This window comes from Oncorhynchus kisutch, linkage group LG9 (genome assembly GCF_002021735.2).
Source record: "Oncorhynchus kisutch isolate 150728-3 linkage group LG9, Okis_V2, whole genome shotgun sequence".
Lineage (NCBI taxonomy): Eukaryota > Metazoa > Chordata > Actinopteri > Salmoniformes > Salmonidae > Oncorhynchus > Oncorhynchus kisutch.
This window is the reverse complement of record NC_034182.2, coordinates 790,892-806,510: the sequence shown is the minus strand read 5'-3', so window position 1 is coordinate 806,510 and position 15,619 is coordinate 790,892. Positions and strand designations below refer to the sequence as shown.

The window sequence follows — 15,619 nt, the reverse complement described above, 5'->3', positions numbered from 1 at the left end:
GGCTAGCTACCTTCCTCACTGGCTGAAACTCTTTCAGAGGTAATATCTGTGAAATGTTCTGTATCTTTCTACAGAAGGGATTTGTGACAGACAGGAACACACACACACACACACACACACACACACACACACACAGAGAGACAGGCTGTGGGCATTGAACTCAGTCTGACCATTGTTGATAGTCTGGCATATATCTGTGACGGATTTTGGGGATGAAAGCTGTTCCCTTCTGTCCCGATCTAACCTGCCTCCCCTCCCCTCCTAATCCTCCCACATGGTTTCTGATGGAGTTTCCACGCATACCCGGCCGTTTCATGGAAGATTGTGGTAAACTGGAGGTAAGTAGAGAATGCAATTTTGGAGACAGAAGCTAGCATCTCATGACAGTGAGGCAAGGTACAAAGGTGTTAACACAATATCACAACTGGGTGTGTGGCAAAACTATCCACATTAAAATGTTGACATAGCATGTATTTCAGTGGTCACGTTCAAAGAGTTCGCTAGGCAGAGACTGACCATACAACAGTTTGGACAGAATATTAGACTAACTCTTAGAGGCTTTCATTAGCATGGTTGTGCTGCAATGGAGAATGCGCTCAGCTAGCCAGCAAACTCAGAGAGAGAGACAGACAGGCAAGTTTAATTTTCACCAGCCCCTGAAAAGGACAAGAGAGGAATGGGAGAACAGGGAGATTGAGAAAGTAGGGCAAAGTACCCAGAGTAACCCCCCCACCACCCACACGTCCTCTGCTCCCAAGCAGCTAAAAGTCAGGGAGATTTAAGGCCTCTCATGGTTGGGCATTAACATGTCTTTACCCAGGGAGCTGAGAATGGAGCCCTCTCTATTTACAGCCCGCTAGCCCGCGCACGCCGCTTCCGGAATCTTAATGGAGCCTCCTCGACCAATGACGTGGCCGGGATAGACGGCGGGGGAATTTGCATATGGTAGAATGGGGGAGCAACAGGGGGTTGGCCCAACCCCCTTGGTACCGGATGCCAGGGAGAGCACTGGTTGGATGCGTTCCTAAATGTGACTGTGTGTGTGTGTGTGTGTGTGTGTGTGTGTGTCCCAGAACATTAACAAAAACACTTTGGCTAATTACACCACTAAATATCTAAAAGGTCACACTAAAAGAAACACAAGATTACTAAATCCAAACATTGTTAGGCTAAACTACACACAATTGACCTTCAAATCTCACGACCACAAACGCTATGCCTCAGATGTGCAACAAGCCATATCAAAAAAGATGATTCTCAAATCCCAAAACTGAATTTGGGCGACTTCAATAGTCTTTTCATTAAATGTTTGTCTGCCAGTCTATTTAGAAGGCTTTTAACAGGCGATGATGATGATGATCACTGGGTTGGCTAATTTAAGCCTGCTTTCTTCCACATCCAGCTGACATGAGGCTAGCTAATCCACTAGCTCTGGCGGGGCTACAAACTGGCCCCAAACATAATGAAGGTCATTAGTCTATAAACAATGGCTATTGTGTGAGCTGCTGTAGCACACTAGGGGGATGAAAGGAGAGAGAGTGGGATGAAAGGAGAGAGGGGGAGGGTAGATCGAGAGAGAAAGATAGAGATGAGGAGGAAGAGGGGAGAAAGAGGTCGAGATCAACACTGAGGAAGACAGAGATCAACAGGGTGAGAAGGGGAGAGAGAGACAAAGAGGGGGAGTTGAAGTGCGGATTCACTTAGACTGAACCCTTAAGCACCCAATAACATGTCACACATGTACCACATCTCACACTCCCACACCATCTGGGCAAATACAATTAACCACTGACTGGCCTTCAAATATTAGACCACGCACTAATACACTGTTAAGAAGGAGAGGAGAGTGTGAAAGAGACAAGAGACAGACAAGGGGCCACACAGGTTGAGGTGAGATTATCTATGGTGGGTTAAATTCACCTAATGTCATTTAACTGACAGCTTAACATGATAAAATAAAACTCACATTGAACCCAACCCAGGTGGATTACAGAAGTCTAATCTAGAATATTTAATCTAGTTGCAATGTAGCATATGTCTGGGTGAGTGTACAGGTGTGTGTGTGTGTCCATTGTATGCTGGACAACTGCCAGCTGTCACACTGGCGCGTGTGTATGGTGTGTGTAATGAGAATAATGATTAATGGTAAAATCCCTCACACACGGTTTAAGCTCTCTCGCCAGGGTGGCGGCGGTCTTTGTGGGTGTAATCTCTCCCAGAATTAATTCCTGGAAATTGAAATGAAAAATAGGAAAAGTGTCCGACCCCTGTCCTCTTCCAAGGTCAGTCAGTGTGTGTTCCCTCCTCTGAAAAATAATACTAAAACTAGCAGAGGATTGAAAACTGAAAGTCTGGAGAGAGAGCGAGAAGGGGACAAAGTTCCCAGCGGAGGGCTGGGCAGTGGGCTGGAGAAATGGTTAAACCCAGTTAACTGGGGATGAGGCTGAGCAGAACTGATGAGAGAGAGGACTGTGGTCTCCCTAGATACTGTAGAGGTGAAGGACACACACACACAAACACACACAGCTAACGCAAAAAGAAATGAGCACATACAAACTCAGAACACACACACACAGAAGCAGAGACGTCTCTCCCCAAGCACACACGCCTTTCAGGCTCACAGGCGCTATAGCAGCCAGGTCACCCATGATACAAGTCAGTATCCCACGTCCATCCATGTCTGAGGATGTCGGGAGATGATGTAGAAACTAGCCACTAGGGGCAACTGTGAGGGCTGTTACCTTCAAGTTGGGTTTTGCTAGGGCGTTCGGGACCGCAGATGGGTGTAGGCATCTGCCTCTGATTCCAAAGGTTATAAGATAGAATCCAACGATAGAAAGTTGCATTCAAGATTTTTGCACGGATTTTTTCGGAGCAATTACTTCGTCAAAAGCAATTTGCCGGACAGAAAAAGGGGCAGTGATTTGAAACTTTTAGGTCCATTAGAATTTTAAAATAATTTCCATATAGTTTTGGACATTCAAGAGTGACCTGGACCTTAACCCAAAATAATACATTTACCAATATTTTTTGTATATTTTTTACTCAAATCTCCCCTGGGCAGGATTGAATGGGCTCGTATGTTGCCCACCCCTGCTCTTTAGCCTACACTGTCAAACTAAACAGAATGGACACAAATCCAAATTTCTGGCGAGGGCTGTGCAATGACATAATATTCATTAGATCTATCATCCTGCTACTGTGTACAGTATATAATCAGATTAGCATTAGGGATATACGGCAGGACATATACTCATTGGTCCTCTCGCTCCCTCTCATCTCATATCTCACACAAACACACAGCTGACCTACATGCGACTGGTAGCATCCCAGACTCGCTGGCTGTAGCCCCAAGGCCTGGGTTCTGCACCACGCACTCCACAAACACACACGTTTACCCTTGAAACGCCAACTGACTGGCAGACCCACCGTGCCAAAAAGTGGGTCGTCTTGTGCCCACAAACCACGCCGGGCGGCCCAGGGCATTCGAGGCAGCAGCAGGCACGTTAGGGCTAGCGGGCATGAGAGGGTGACATGGTGGTGGTCAGGCAGTTAAGTCTTTCAACGTTAAATTCATCAGATCCCCTCATGGAAGCCGTCACAACTCAACCAGGCTCCCTTCTGCCATTATGGATCACCGTAACGTTATATGACCATCAGCACTGCTTGGACAGTGCTTTAGCACAACCAAAGATATATCAACAACATTATTGACAGGGGGGGGGGCAGAACTAGAGCCTATCAGAGCAGAGCTGCCATTTTGGGTCAATTCAATGTGGCATTAGGGGTCTGTTTCGGTGAGTCAATCTAGGGCAGGCTACAAGGAGAGGAGCCTACCAACTACCAGCCATGGTCATTATGGATTGATGGGTAATTTTGGTAAGGAATTCTCGTATGAGACCCTTTGGTCAAACGCAACACACACTGTTCCCGCTCTGAACAGACTGAGCGCCTGCCAGTACCACTGCTCACCTCATCCACACACAACATTACATTTGGGCTTGGCTCATTATAACAGAAGGGCAATTGACATTGCAGGCTGATGTTGTGACTGGGTTCATGGAGCTGTGCAGATTGTCCCGGGTTAGGTCTTCCGGCTGTGTGTGTGTGTGTGTGTGTGTGTGTGTGTGTGATTTCAGAGCCAAAATCAACTAAACGCAGCAAAAAAATAAACATCCTCTCACTGTCAACTGCGTTTATTTTCAGCAAACTTAACATGTGTAAACATTTGTATGAACATAAGATTCAACAACTGAGACAAACTGAACAAGTCCCACAGACATGTGACAAACAAAAATGGAATAATGTGTCCCTGAACAAAGGGGGGGTCAAAATCAAAAGTAACAGTCAGTATCTGGTGTGGCCACCAGCTGCATTAAGTCCTGCAGTGCATCTCCTCCTCATGGACTGCACCAGATTTACCCATTCTTGCTGAGATGTTACCCCACTCTTCCACCAAGGCACCTGCAAGTTCCCAGAGATTTATGGGGGGAATGGCCCTAGTCCTCACCCTCCGATCTAACAGGTCCCAGACGTGCTCAATGGGATTGAGATCAAGGTTCTTCGCTGTCCACGGCAGAACACTGACATTCCTGTCTTGCAGGAAATCACACACAGAATGAGCTGTATAGCTGGTGGCATTGTCATGCTGGAGGGTCATGTCAGGATGAGCCTGCAGGAAGGGTACCACATGCGGGAGGAGGATGTCTTCCCGGTAACTCACAGCGTTGAGATTGCCTGCAATGACAACAAGCTCAGTCCGATGATGCTGTGACACACCACCCCAGAGCACAGGCCTCGGTGTAACGCTCATTCCTTCGACGATAAACGCAAATCCAACCATCATCCCCGGTGAGACAAAACCGCGACTCGTCAGTGAAGAGCACTTTTTGCCAGTCCTGTCTGGTCCAGTGACGGTGGGTTTGTTAGGCAACGTTGTTGCCGGTGATGTCTAATGAGGACCTCCCTTATCAGTTGTAATTCTATGTTCTGAACCAGGGTTCCCAAGCTGGCGGCCAAGTGACTTTAAAAATTATAAATGAACAATAGTTTTATTGTTGGACATAAAATATTGTAAAAACACCAGCAAATCAGCACTGAGTCATTTGAATTTTGTAAATATTTTCCAAAGTATCCCCAAGTGTGATCGTATACAAATGTAAGCAAGGTTTGAAATGATCATGTTTTAGTCAAATATTATATCTTCTTGCGTTCAATGCGCAGCCTACAAATGATTTGTACTTATGTTCCAGCCCCATGACTATCCACAAAATAAAAAAAACCATCTGTGTCTAGTTGAGGAATCCCTGTTGTACACACACCAAGAAGACCCTTCACGGTGGCCTGGTGTGCTCCCAAGCACCAGTCAGCAGCATCCCACTCTCCGACCAGGGGCCGGACCCCTGACTAATCACCATTCACTCACATCAATTTGAGGAGAGAGGGAGAGGAAGAGGAAGAGGTGGGAGCGAGAGAGGGAGTTGAAGGGAGAGAGAATAGTGGGGAAAGGAGTCAGATATTCTTCCCTGTTCCTGGGAATTGGAGGAGAGAGAGAGCGAGAGAAATAGGGAGACCGAGAGAGAGTCAGAAGGAGAGAGAGGGAGACAGAGACAGAGAGAGAGAAAGGGAAAGAGCGAGCAAGAGCGAAAGAGAGAGAACGAGAGAGAGAGAAAGTGACAGTAGATATAGAGTAAAATCATTCATCAAAAAGAGGTGTGTTTATCATCGAAATCAGAGTGACTCTTCTCTGTCCCTCTCTCTCTATCACTTCTGTCCCTCTCTTCATCTCTCCCTCCCCCTTTCACTTCTTCGTCCCTCTCTCTTCATCTCTCTCACTTCTCTCTGTCTCTCACTTATCTCTGTCCCTCTCTCCCTCTCACTTCTCTCTGTCCCTCTCACTTCTCACTGTCCCTCTCACTTCTCACTGTCCCTCACTTCTCTCTGTCCCTCACTTTTTCACTTCCTCATTCTCTACCTCACCGTGCCAAAAAGTGGGTCGTCTTGTGCCCACAAACCACGCCGGGCGGCCCAGGGCATTCGAGGCAGCAGCAGGCACGTTAGGGCTAGCGGGCATGAGAGGGTGACATGGTGGTGGTCAGGCAGTTAAGTCTTTCAACGTTAAATTCATCAGATCCCCTCATGGAAGCCGTCACAACTCAACCAGGCTCCCTTCTGCCATTATGGATCACCGTAACGTTATATGACCATCAGCACTGCTTGGACAGTGCTTTAGCACAACCAAAGATATATCAACAACATTATTGACAGGGGGGGGGGCAGAACTAGAGCCTATCAGAGCAGAGCTGCCATTTTGGGTCAATTCAATGTGGCATTAGGGGTCTGTTTCGGTGAGTCAATCTAGGGCAGGCTACAAGGAGAGGAGCCTACCAACTACCAGCCATGGTCATTATGGATTGATGGGTAATTTTGGTAAGGAATTCTCGTATGAGACCCTTTGGTCAAATGCAACACACACTGTTCCCGCTCTGAACAGACTGAGCGCCTGCCAGTACCACTGCTCACCTCATCCACACACAACATTACATTTGGGCTTGGCTCATTATAACAGAAGGGCAATTGACATTGCAGGCTGATGTTGTGACTGGGTTCATGGAGCTGTGCAGATTGTCCCGGGTTAGGTCTTCCGGCTGTGTGTGTGTGTGTGTGTGTGTGTGTGATTTCAGAGCCAAAATCAACTAAACGCAGCAAAAAAATAAACATCCTCTCACTGTCAACTGCGTTTATTTTCAGCAAACTTAACATGTGTAAACATTTGTATGAACATAAGATTCAACAACTGAGACAAACTGAACAAGTCCCACAGACATGTGACAAACAAAAATGGAATAATGTGTCCCTGAACAAAGGGGGGGTCAAAATCAAAAGTAACAGTCAGTATCTGGTGTGGCCACCAGCTGCATTAAGTCCTGCAGTGCATCTCCTCCTCATGGACTGCACCAGATTTACCCATTCTTGCTGAGATGTTACCCCACTCTTCCACCAAGGCACCTGCAAGTTCCCAGAGATTTATGGGGGGAATGGCCCTAGTCCTCACCCTCCGATCTAACAGGTCCCAGACGTGCTCAATGGGATTGAGATCAAGGTTCTTCGCTGTCCACGGCAGAACACTGACATTCCTGTCTTGCAGGAAATCACACACAGAATGAGCTGTATAGCTGGTGGCATTGTCATGCTGGAGGGTCATGTCAGGATGAGCCTGCAGGAAGGGTACCACATGCGGGAGGAGGATGTCTTCCCGGTAACTCACAGCGTTGAGATTGCCTGCAATGACAACAAGCTCAGTCCGATGATGCTGTGACACACCACCCCAGAGCACAGGCCTCGGTGTAACGCTCATTCCTTCGACGATAAACGCAAATCCAACCATCATCCCCGGTGAGACAAAACCGCGACTCGTCAGTGAAGAGCACTTTTTGCCAGTCCTGTCTGGTCCAGTGACGGTGGGTTTGTTAGGCAACGTTGTTGCCGGTGATGTCTAATGAGGACCTCCCTTATCAGTTGTAATTCTATGTTCTGAACCAGGGTTCCCAAGCTGGCGGCCAAGTGACTTTAAAAATTATAAATGAACAATAGTTTTATTGTTGGACATAAAATATTGTAAAAACACCAGCAAATCAGCACTGAGTCATTTGAATTTTGTAAATATTTTCCAAAGTATCACCAAGTGTGATCGTATACAAATGTAAGCAAGGTTTGAAATGATCATGTTTTAGTCAAATATTATATCTTCTTGCGTTCAATGCGCAGCCTACAAATGATTTGTACTTATGTTCCAGCCCCATGACTATCCACAAAATAAAAAAAACCATCTGTGTCTAGTTGAGGAATCACTGTTGTACACACACCAAGAAGACCCTTCACGGTGGCCTGGTGTGCTCCCAAGCACCAGTCAGCAGCATCCCACTCTCCGACCAGGGGCCGGACCCCTGACTAATCACCATTCACTCACATCAATTTGAGGAGAGAGGGAGAGGAAGAGGAAGAGGTGGGAGCGAGAGAGGGAGTTGAAGGGAGAGAGAATAGTGGGGAAAGGAGTCAGATATTCTTCCCTGTTCCTGGGAATTGGAGGAGAGAGAGAGCGAGAGAAATAGGGAGACCGAGAGAGAGTCAGAAGGAGAGAGAGGGAGACAGAGACAGAGAGAGAGAAAGGGAAAGAGCGAGCAAGAGCGAAAGAGAGAGAACGAGAGAGAGAGAAAGTGACAGTAGATATAGAGTAAAATCATTCATCAAAAAGAGGTGTGTTTATCATCGAAATCAGAGTGACTCTTCTCTGTCCCTCTCTCTCTATCACTTCTGTCCCTCTCTTCATCTCTCCCTCCCCCTTTCACTTCTTCGTCCCTCTCTCTTCATCTCTCTCACTTCTCTCTGTACCTCTCTGCCTCTCACTTATCTCTGTCCCTCTCTCCCTCTCACTTCTCTCTGTCCCTCTCACTTCTCACTGTCCCTCTCACTTCTCACTGTCCCTCACTTCTCTCTGTCCCTCACTTTTTCACTTCCTCATTCTCTACCTCACTCAACAGTAGACCATCTCCCGCCATCCAGTCCTCAAAATGTCCCAGGGCTCAGAGCCCACGTGTGCACGCGCACACACCCACACGTCAGGCAGGATACACTCACTCTACATTGACCTTCTGACAGGACGGAGAGAGAGAGCAATGGGGGAGAGAAAAAAGATGAGTAGACAGGCAAACGAGGAGAGAGGGCAAGAGCAATGGCTTGAGTGAGACTGGAGAGAGAAAGAGAAAGAGAGAAAGAAAGAGAGAGAAAGAGAGAGAGAAAGAGAGAGTGGATTAGTTAAATGCACAAAAACACTGCATCAAACCAATGCACTGCTCCGAGCAGGATGCGTCAGCAGTACATTCACGTTTCCCACTCAAGGACAAAAGAGAAAGAAAGAGAGCAACAGAGTGAACAAGCGAATGAAAGAGAGAGAGTGAGAGCAGCCTTGCACCACACTGGCACCAGAAAAACGTGCCGGAATAACCTGAGCAGCAGGATTAACACCGGGGCTGCAGGGTTAAAATCGTGTTGCCGTGGGGACACGCTGCCGTTTTCTCCAGGTCACCTGGGAAGCGCTTTATTCTCCTCTAAACCAGGGAGCCAGAGAGAGAAACAAGAGAGAGAGAAAGAGAGGACAGTGGAAGCTAACACGGTTGAAAGGCTTCGCGCTGGCACACACAAAGGACTGAGTGCTTTGAGCTTGGCCACTACCTCAGGACACTGCGGGGTCTGAGAAGAACAGGAGAGGGGGAGAGAGAGAAAGAGATACACATCCCCGCTCTCGCTCATCTGCTGCTACAGCGGATCTGTTTTCCTCATCGATGCTGCTATAACATTCACGCCTGTGCCCCGCTCGGCTCTCTTGCTTCACTCTCCTATTCTGCCGCGCGGTGAAGAAAAAAAGGGATTGAAAACAGGAGCGAGAAAGAGACAGAGGGAGATGGCGCTTTAGCCTCTATTTGCTGTGCTGATATTGCTGCTGAATCTACTCTACGCCCCCCCTCCCTCTCTCAACTCTGTTACAAACCCCCACCCACCCTCGGAAGAAATTGACGGATTATTGGGAAGTGCGCGGGAGGCAGGCTGCAGCTGCTGTGTGTGTGTGTGTGTGTGTGTGTGTGTGTGTGTGTGTGTGTGTGTGTGTGTGTGTGTGTGTGTGTGTGTGTGTGTGAGCGCCGCTGCTGGCGAGCCGTGTTTGCGTGCTGCTGTGCTGGAGCGCAGAGCTAGTTAAGAGGAGAAATAAGCTAATGACCGCAGTGTGTGTCGCGTAGCCTTTTCAACCCTGCCGAGCGCTACAGAAATCAAGTGGACACGACGCGACACACACAGAGAGAGAGAGAGGGTGGACTGACTGACTGACCACCAAAAAATAGAAAGAGCCAAGGGAAAGGAAAGGGGGGGTCGTGTCCCCCCCCCCCCCCTCAAACAAAAGGGGAAGAAATTTGAAAGGACTGTGGAATTTTTCTTCTTCCTCCTTAACCCCCCCCTCCTCTACCCTGAAACCCCCACCCATTTTTCTTCTCTGCCTTGGGTTTTCAGAGTGCGGAGTGTGTGTGTCGGTGAGCACGCGTTTGTGCTATGGAGACTTGGAGAAGGCGTTCGGCGGAAACATCGAGCGGCGGATTCCAAGGACAAGCGGGAGAAGAGCAGCCGAGGGCAAGCGAGCGTGTACTGCTATAGGAGCCTGACTGGATTCCTACCCATCTAAAACACAAGCTTCGGATGGGCCTTCACATCTTTTCCTTCTTCGGATGATGTTCGCTTGTGTGGAATTATAAAAAGGGGCCATTTTGGCAAAGAATCTTCACTTCATTTGCTTCTAACAGAGCAGAAAGAAAAGTCTTTATTTCTCTGCTCCTTGGATATATACCTGATTTAAACACTCTGTGATTGACAAACAATCTCGTAAGGACCTGTAAAAAAAAAAGCTTGAGGTAGGTGTCTAGCATTTCCAACCCTATTTCAATCATCTCCATCTCCTATTCTATAATTGTTTCTGTCTCTGAAACATTTAAGAGCAGTTGCCCTCCCCCTCCAGTAGTGTCCATGGAAAAGGGAGCCAGAGTCTTGCTTAATCCGGGGTAGGGCCAGCCCTCTCCACCCGCCCCTTATACCTCACCCCCCCCCTCCCACTTTCGACTACCAACCCATTCAACCAACCGACCCCCCCCCCCCCCCCCAACCCTCTCCCCCCCGGACGATGCTGAATTATGAGCGTGCCACATCATGAGTCTCCTGGGGCGGGTAGCTGTGCGTCGAGCCACCCTGCTCTGTGTTGTGTTCCTGATGGCGCGAGCGTGGAGCAGCGCCTCTCTGGCTATGGCGGGGGCGGCAGCGCCAGGCCCTCAGGGCTGCCCACCGCAGTGCTCGTGTAGTAGCCAGCTGAGCAAAGTGGTGTGCACTCGGCGCGGCCTCACTCGCGTGCCCCCGGGCATCCCCGCCAACACGCGCCACCTCAACCTGATGGAGAATGCAATTGGAGAGGTGCAGGCCGACACCTTCCGACACCTGCACCACCTTGAGGTTCTGCAGCTGGGCCGCAACGCCATCCGGCAGATCGAGGTGGGCGCCTTCAATGGCCTCACCAGCCTAAACACGCTGGAGCTATTTGACAACCGGCTAACTGGGGTGCCCAGTGGTGCCTTTGAGTACCTGTCCAAGCTCAGGGAATTATGGCTGAGGAATAACCCCATCGAGAGCATCCCTTCGTATGCCTTCAACAGAGTGCCCTCGCTCATGCGTTTGGACCTGGGCGAGCTACGCAAGCTGGATTTCATCTCCGATGGCGCCTTTGAGGGCCTGCACAACCTCAAGTACCTCAACCTGGGCATGTGCAACATCCGGGGGGAGATGCCCAATCTGAGCCCCCTGCTGGGCCTGGAGGAGCTGGAGATCTCGGAGAACCTCTTCTCCGAAATCAAGCCAGGCTCCTTCCGGGGCCTGCGCTCACTCAAGAAGCTGTGGGTGATGAATTCGCAGATTGGGGTGATCGAGCGCAACGCCTTTGACGACCTGAGCTCGCTGGTGGAGCTCAACCTAGCCCACAACAACCTGAGCGCCCTGCCGCACGACCTGTTCTCCCCCCTCAGGTACCTAGTGGAGCTGCACCTCCACCACAACCCCTGGAACTGTGGCTGTGAAGCCCTGTGGCTGGCGCGATGGCTGCGAGAGTACATCCCTACCAATTCTACCTGCTGTGGCCGATGCCACGCGCCGGCCCACATGCGGGGCCGCCAGCTGGTGGAGTTGGACCGGGGGGAGACCGGCGTGCTGCAGTGCTCTGCCCCCTTCATAGGCGACGCGCCAAGAGACTTGAATATTTCGGCAGAGCGTGTAGCGGAGCTCCGTTGCCGGACTGCGCCAATGTCCTCGGTTCGGTGGCTGCTGCCCAATGGGACTGTCCTGACGCATGCCTCGGCCCACCAGCGGATCGCCGTGCTCAACGATGGCACACTCAACTTCTCCAACGTGCTGGCGGCTGACACAGGCACCTACACCTGCATGGTGTCCAACGCGGCCGGCAACTCAAACGCCTCGGCCTACCTCAACGTGAGCGCGGCTGAACTCAACACGTCCAACCTCAGCTACTTCACCACGGTGACCGTGGAAGTGCCGGGACCCACCACAGAGATGCCCAAGCCCACAACGAGCGCCCCTAACACTGGTAGGGGGGCAGGAGGAGAAGCAGGAGGAGACGCTGGCACCACCACCACCACCGCCTCACCCTCCCTCTTTCAGCCCGTCTTCATCTCTACTCCCACCGTTCTGCTCCAGAACACCGAGGGCCAGCCAGGCGCCCAACCGTCCGCCGTTCCTGCCTCCAAGTCTGTCACGGTCAAGCCACCCGACACAGTCCCCAGCCTGGACGAGATGATGAAAACCACCAAGATCATCATCGGCTGCTTCGTAGCCGTCACGCTGCTGGCCGCCGTCATGCTCATCGCCTTCTACAAGCTGAGGAAGCGCCACCAGCAGCGGAGCACGGTGGCAGCCGCCCGTACGGTAGAAATCATCCAGGTAGACGAGGAGGACCTGCCGCCGCCTGCTTCTGCTGCCAACGAGATCCGAGACCACACGCTGCCCGAGATAAGAGACCACAACAGCATCCAAAAACTGGATTATATCAGCCACAAAACAGACTATGGCTTCCCCAAACCCAAAGCCGACTACAAGGGGGACTACACAATCCACATGCCCAAACCAGACTACATTATACACAAGCCCAAGGCTGAGTACACCACCTATAAACCAACCGTGGACTACACTACCCACAAATCTACAGTGGAATATAGCACCCACAAATCTACACCAGATTTTAGCCTTCATAGACCAAAGGCTGACTATAGCCCATTCAGACCAGAATATAGCACTCACAAGCAGCCTAAAGCGGACTATAGCCCCTTCAAACCTGACTACAGTACTCACCCGAGAACACCTAAAGCAGATTATAGCCCATTCAAACCGGATTATAGCAGTAGTACTCACCCAAGAACACCTAAAGCAGATTATAGCCCATTCAAACCGGATTATAGCAGTAGTACTCACCCAAGAACACCTAAAGCAGATTATAGCCCCTTCAAACCGGATTATGGCACTCATCCAAAACCCAAACCGGACTGTAGCCCATTCAAACCTGACTACAGCACTCACCCACGACCTAAACCAGACTACAGCCCTTACAAACCTGACTACAGCACTCAGTCCAAATCCAAACCGGAGTACAGTACACACAAATCCAAACCCGACAACAGTCAATACAAACCCAAATCAGAACACACCCCCAAGGGCGCGCCGGACTACATCGTCTTCAAATCAGGCTACAACAGCCCCCACAAACAGGATTATGGCAACCAGAAACCCAAAATGGATTCCAGTCCCCACAAAGCAGACCATCACAAGGTGGACTACCGCACCCTCAAGCCCAAATACAACACGTACAAGCCAGCAGGACATGGGGCTAAATGGACAGAGAACAACATTGGGAACTCTCTCCCTCGAACCTTGCCCAGCGCCATCACAAACCTCCCTGAGCCCTTTGTCATAAAAACTCACACCAAGGAGAAGGTTCAGGAGACTCAGATTTAAAGCCCCCCTCACAACCCCCCTCCCCAGCCACGTCCAAATCCCCATAGCCACCCCTCTCTTCTCACAACTACATGCAATAGAATGCACAACGGGGGAAAAGACAGGAACTTTCTTTTTTGTACAGAGTGCAAAACTTAAAAAGACTGAACATTTCTTGTTGTACATGCTTATAAATACATCTATATATGAAACTATTGAAAGTACCATGGACTGGTGATAGAGAAGCATATTATATTAATTAAAAATAAATACATTGAAACTATTTTCTAACTTGTAACTTCTATTTAAAAAGACGAGTTGTTTAACATACTGTCTTGACTTTGAGAAATGAGGGTAGACTTGTTAAAATAAAAATTAAAAGGCATTGTGTGAAAAAACAATGCTACAGAGAATGCAGTGAAAAGAGAAAAAACATTTATACTGAGAGGACTTTCTTTAAGAAAACAAAAAGGTCCGTGTTTGATCTTTACAGGTTTATCTTGTAAAAGCACCATGAATTTGTATTGTGCCAAATGTTACAAATGCAATAAAAATGATTTTTGGAGAGAGAAAAAAAACCAAACAGAGAGAGATGACGTTTTGTTCTCCTGGCGTACTGTAGCGAACAGCCAAACGCTTCAGACACTGCAGTAAGACTCTGCAGCTATACTTTAACCCTGCGTGTGCTGGGTGACTCACACAGAATCAATCACAGCACAGAAGTGCCTGCTGCACTTGATATGCCTGTGTGTCGAGGCAGGTGGGGGGAAGCTATGTTTAGTACGCATAACATTAGTCAATGACATGGTACTTAATCAAGGTGTGGCCCATTTCAAAGCGGGTACTAGATTTGTCCTGTTTTTTTATGAAGTTCTCCAAATGCATGGAACCCACGAGAAAAGCTTTTAAAGGGCCTCTATTTAAACAGGGGTATTTGAAATGCTCCCCAGTGATATGTATGAGACTACACTGCTGTCATGTCAATGAATGATTGCATGTGTGTAAAGATATGAAGATGTAGGGTGTGATTATGGTGTGTCTATGTGCTTGACTTCGAGTGGTCAGAGAGGTGTTTTTCACGACCAGACTTGTGGATGTACGAGACAGACCCTGGTGATGTCAGCACACACACTTTCCTCTTGGCCCCCAAAACATCTCCTCATTTTTCTTTTCATTGCATTCCCCAGCTGTTGTGGCTTCATCAGTCAGCCACGGTTTTATGAGGACAAATGCTGTGGGTCTCACCGTTAACTGTGCATTCTTCATCTTCAATAATCTCCCTCTCCATCTTAACATAGCCGTAACCTAGCTCCCCCCTAACCCTAACCTGGAGAGATGACATGTACACCCGGTCGTTAGCGTCTGTGTACGGCTCAAACTGGCTAACAGCGTGTGTTTTTTTTTATAGAGCCGGTTGTTTTGACTATCGGTGTGACACGTACAGAACAGAGGCCTCTCTTTCTTTACCAAGATGCACGCTGGCTTTCAGCGGGACGCCGGAGCATTAACAACCGGGCGACAGGGCCCCTGGCTCCACAGCTCATTAAAATGCAAGAAAAGAGAAAAAAAAGATCAGACAAAAACGGAACAAAAACAAATTGGGGGCATCTTATTAAGCAGTAAAAGGGAGTATTAATAGGAGCTGGTATCGACGACGAGGACATATTGCTCACTGTGTCTGAGTGATTAAACTCTGATTGGTCTATAATTTACACATCCTGGACGGACACACACCTCGTGATTAAAACTCTTCCCACAAAAATTTAAAAAATACTGGTGGCGAGGTAGTGTCACAGCAGCCCGGTCACCGGCCAAGCCCCAGCAGCCATTAAACGTCACACACTGTCCCCTCTGTCACCGGTTTACGTAACCGAGGCGGTAATGGGAGGACGGTGCAAGATTGTCTCGGAGGGATCCGACTATTTCCTCTCTACTCCTATTTATTCGTGATAGAGAGAGAGGAGAGAGAAAGAGAGGAGAGAGAAAGAGAAGAGAGGAGAAAGAATGGGAGGGAGGGAAGGAAAGGGGGAGTGGC

General features: G+C 49.0%; 2 protein-coding genes across 3 annotated transcripts in view; one reads left to right on the top strand and one right to left on the bottom strand.

Annotated features, from left to right (window-relative positions):
* Positions 1 to 15,619, bottom strand: part of snd1 (staphylococcal nuclease and tudor domain containing 1) — a 320,657-nt gene that overhangs the window by 162,516 nt on the left and 142,522 nt on the right. The gene's annotated exons all lie outside the window — the stretch shown is intronic.
* LOC109886873 (leucine-rich repeat-containing protein 4-like) lies at positions 8,764 to 14,159 on the top strand. Its single transcript, XM_031831422.1, has one exon. It carries the CDS (start codon positions 10,747 to 10,749, stop codon positions 13,603 to 13,605), a length of 2,859 nt encoding a protein of 952 aa, XP_031687282.1. The 5' UTR covers positions 8,764 to 10,746; the 3' UTR covers positions 13,606 to 14,159.

Coding starts and splice junctions, on each gene's coding strand:
- LOC109886873 (XM_031831422.1), top strand. CDS start 10,747: ATGAGTCTCCTGGGGCGGGTAGCTGTGCGTCGAGCCACCCTGCTCTGT.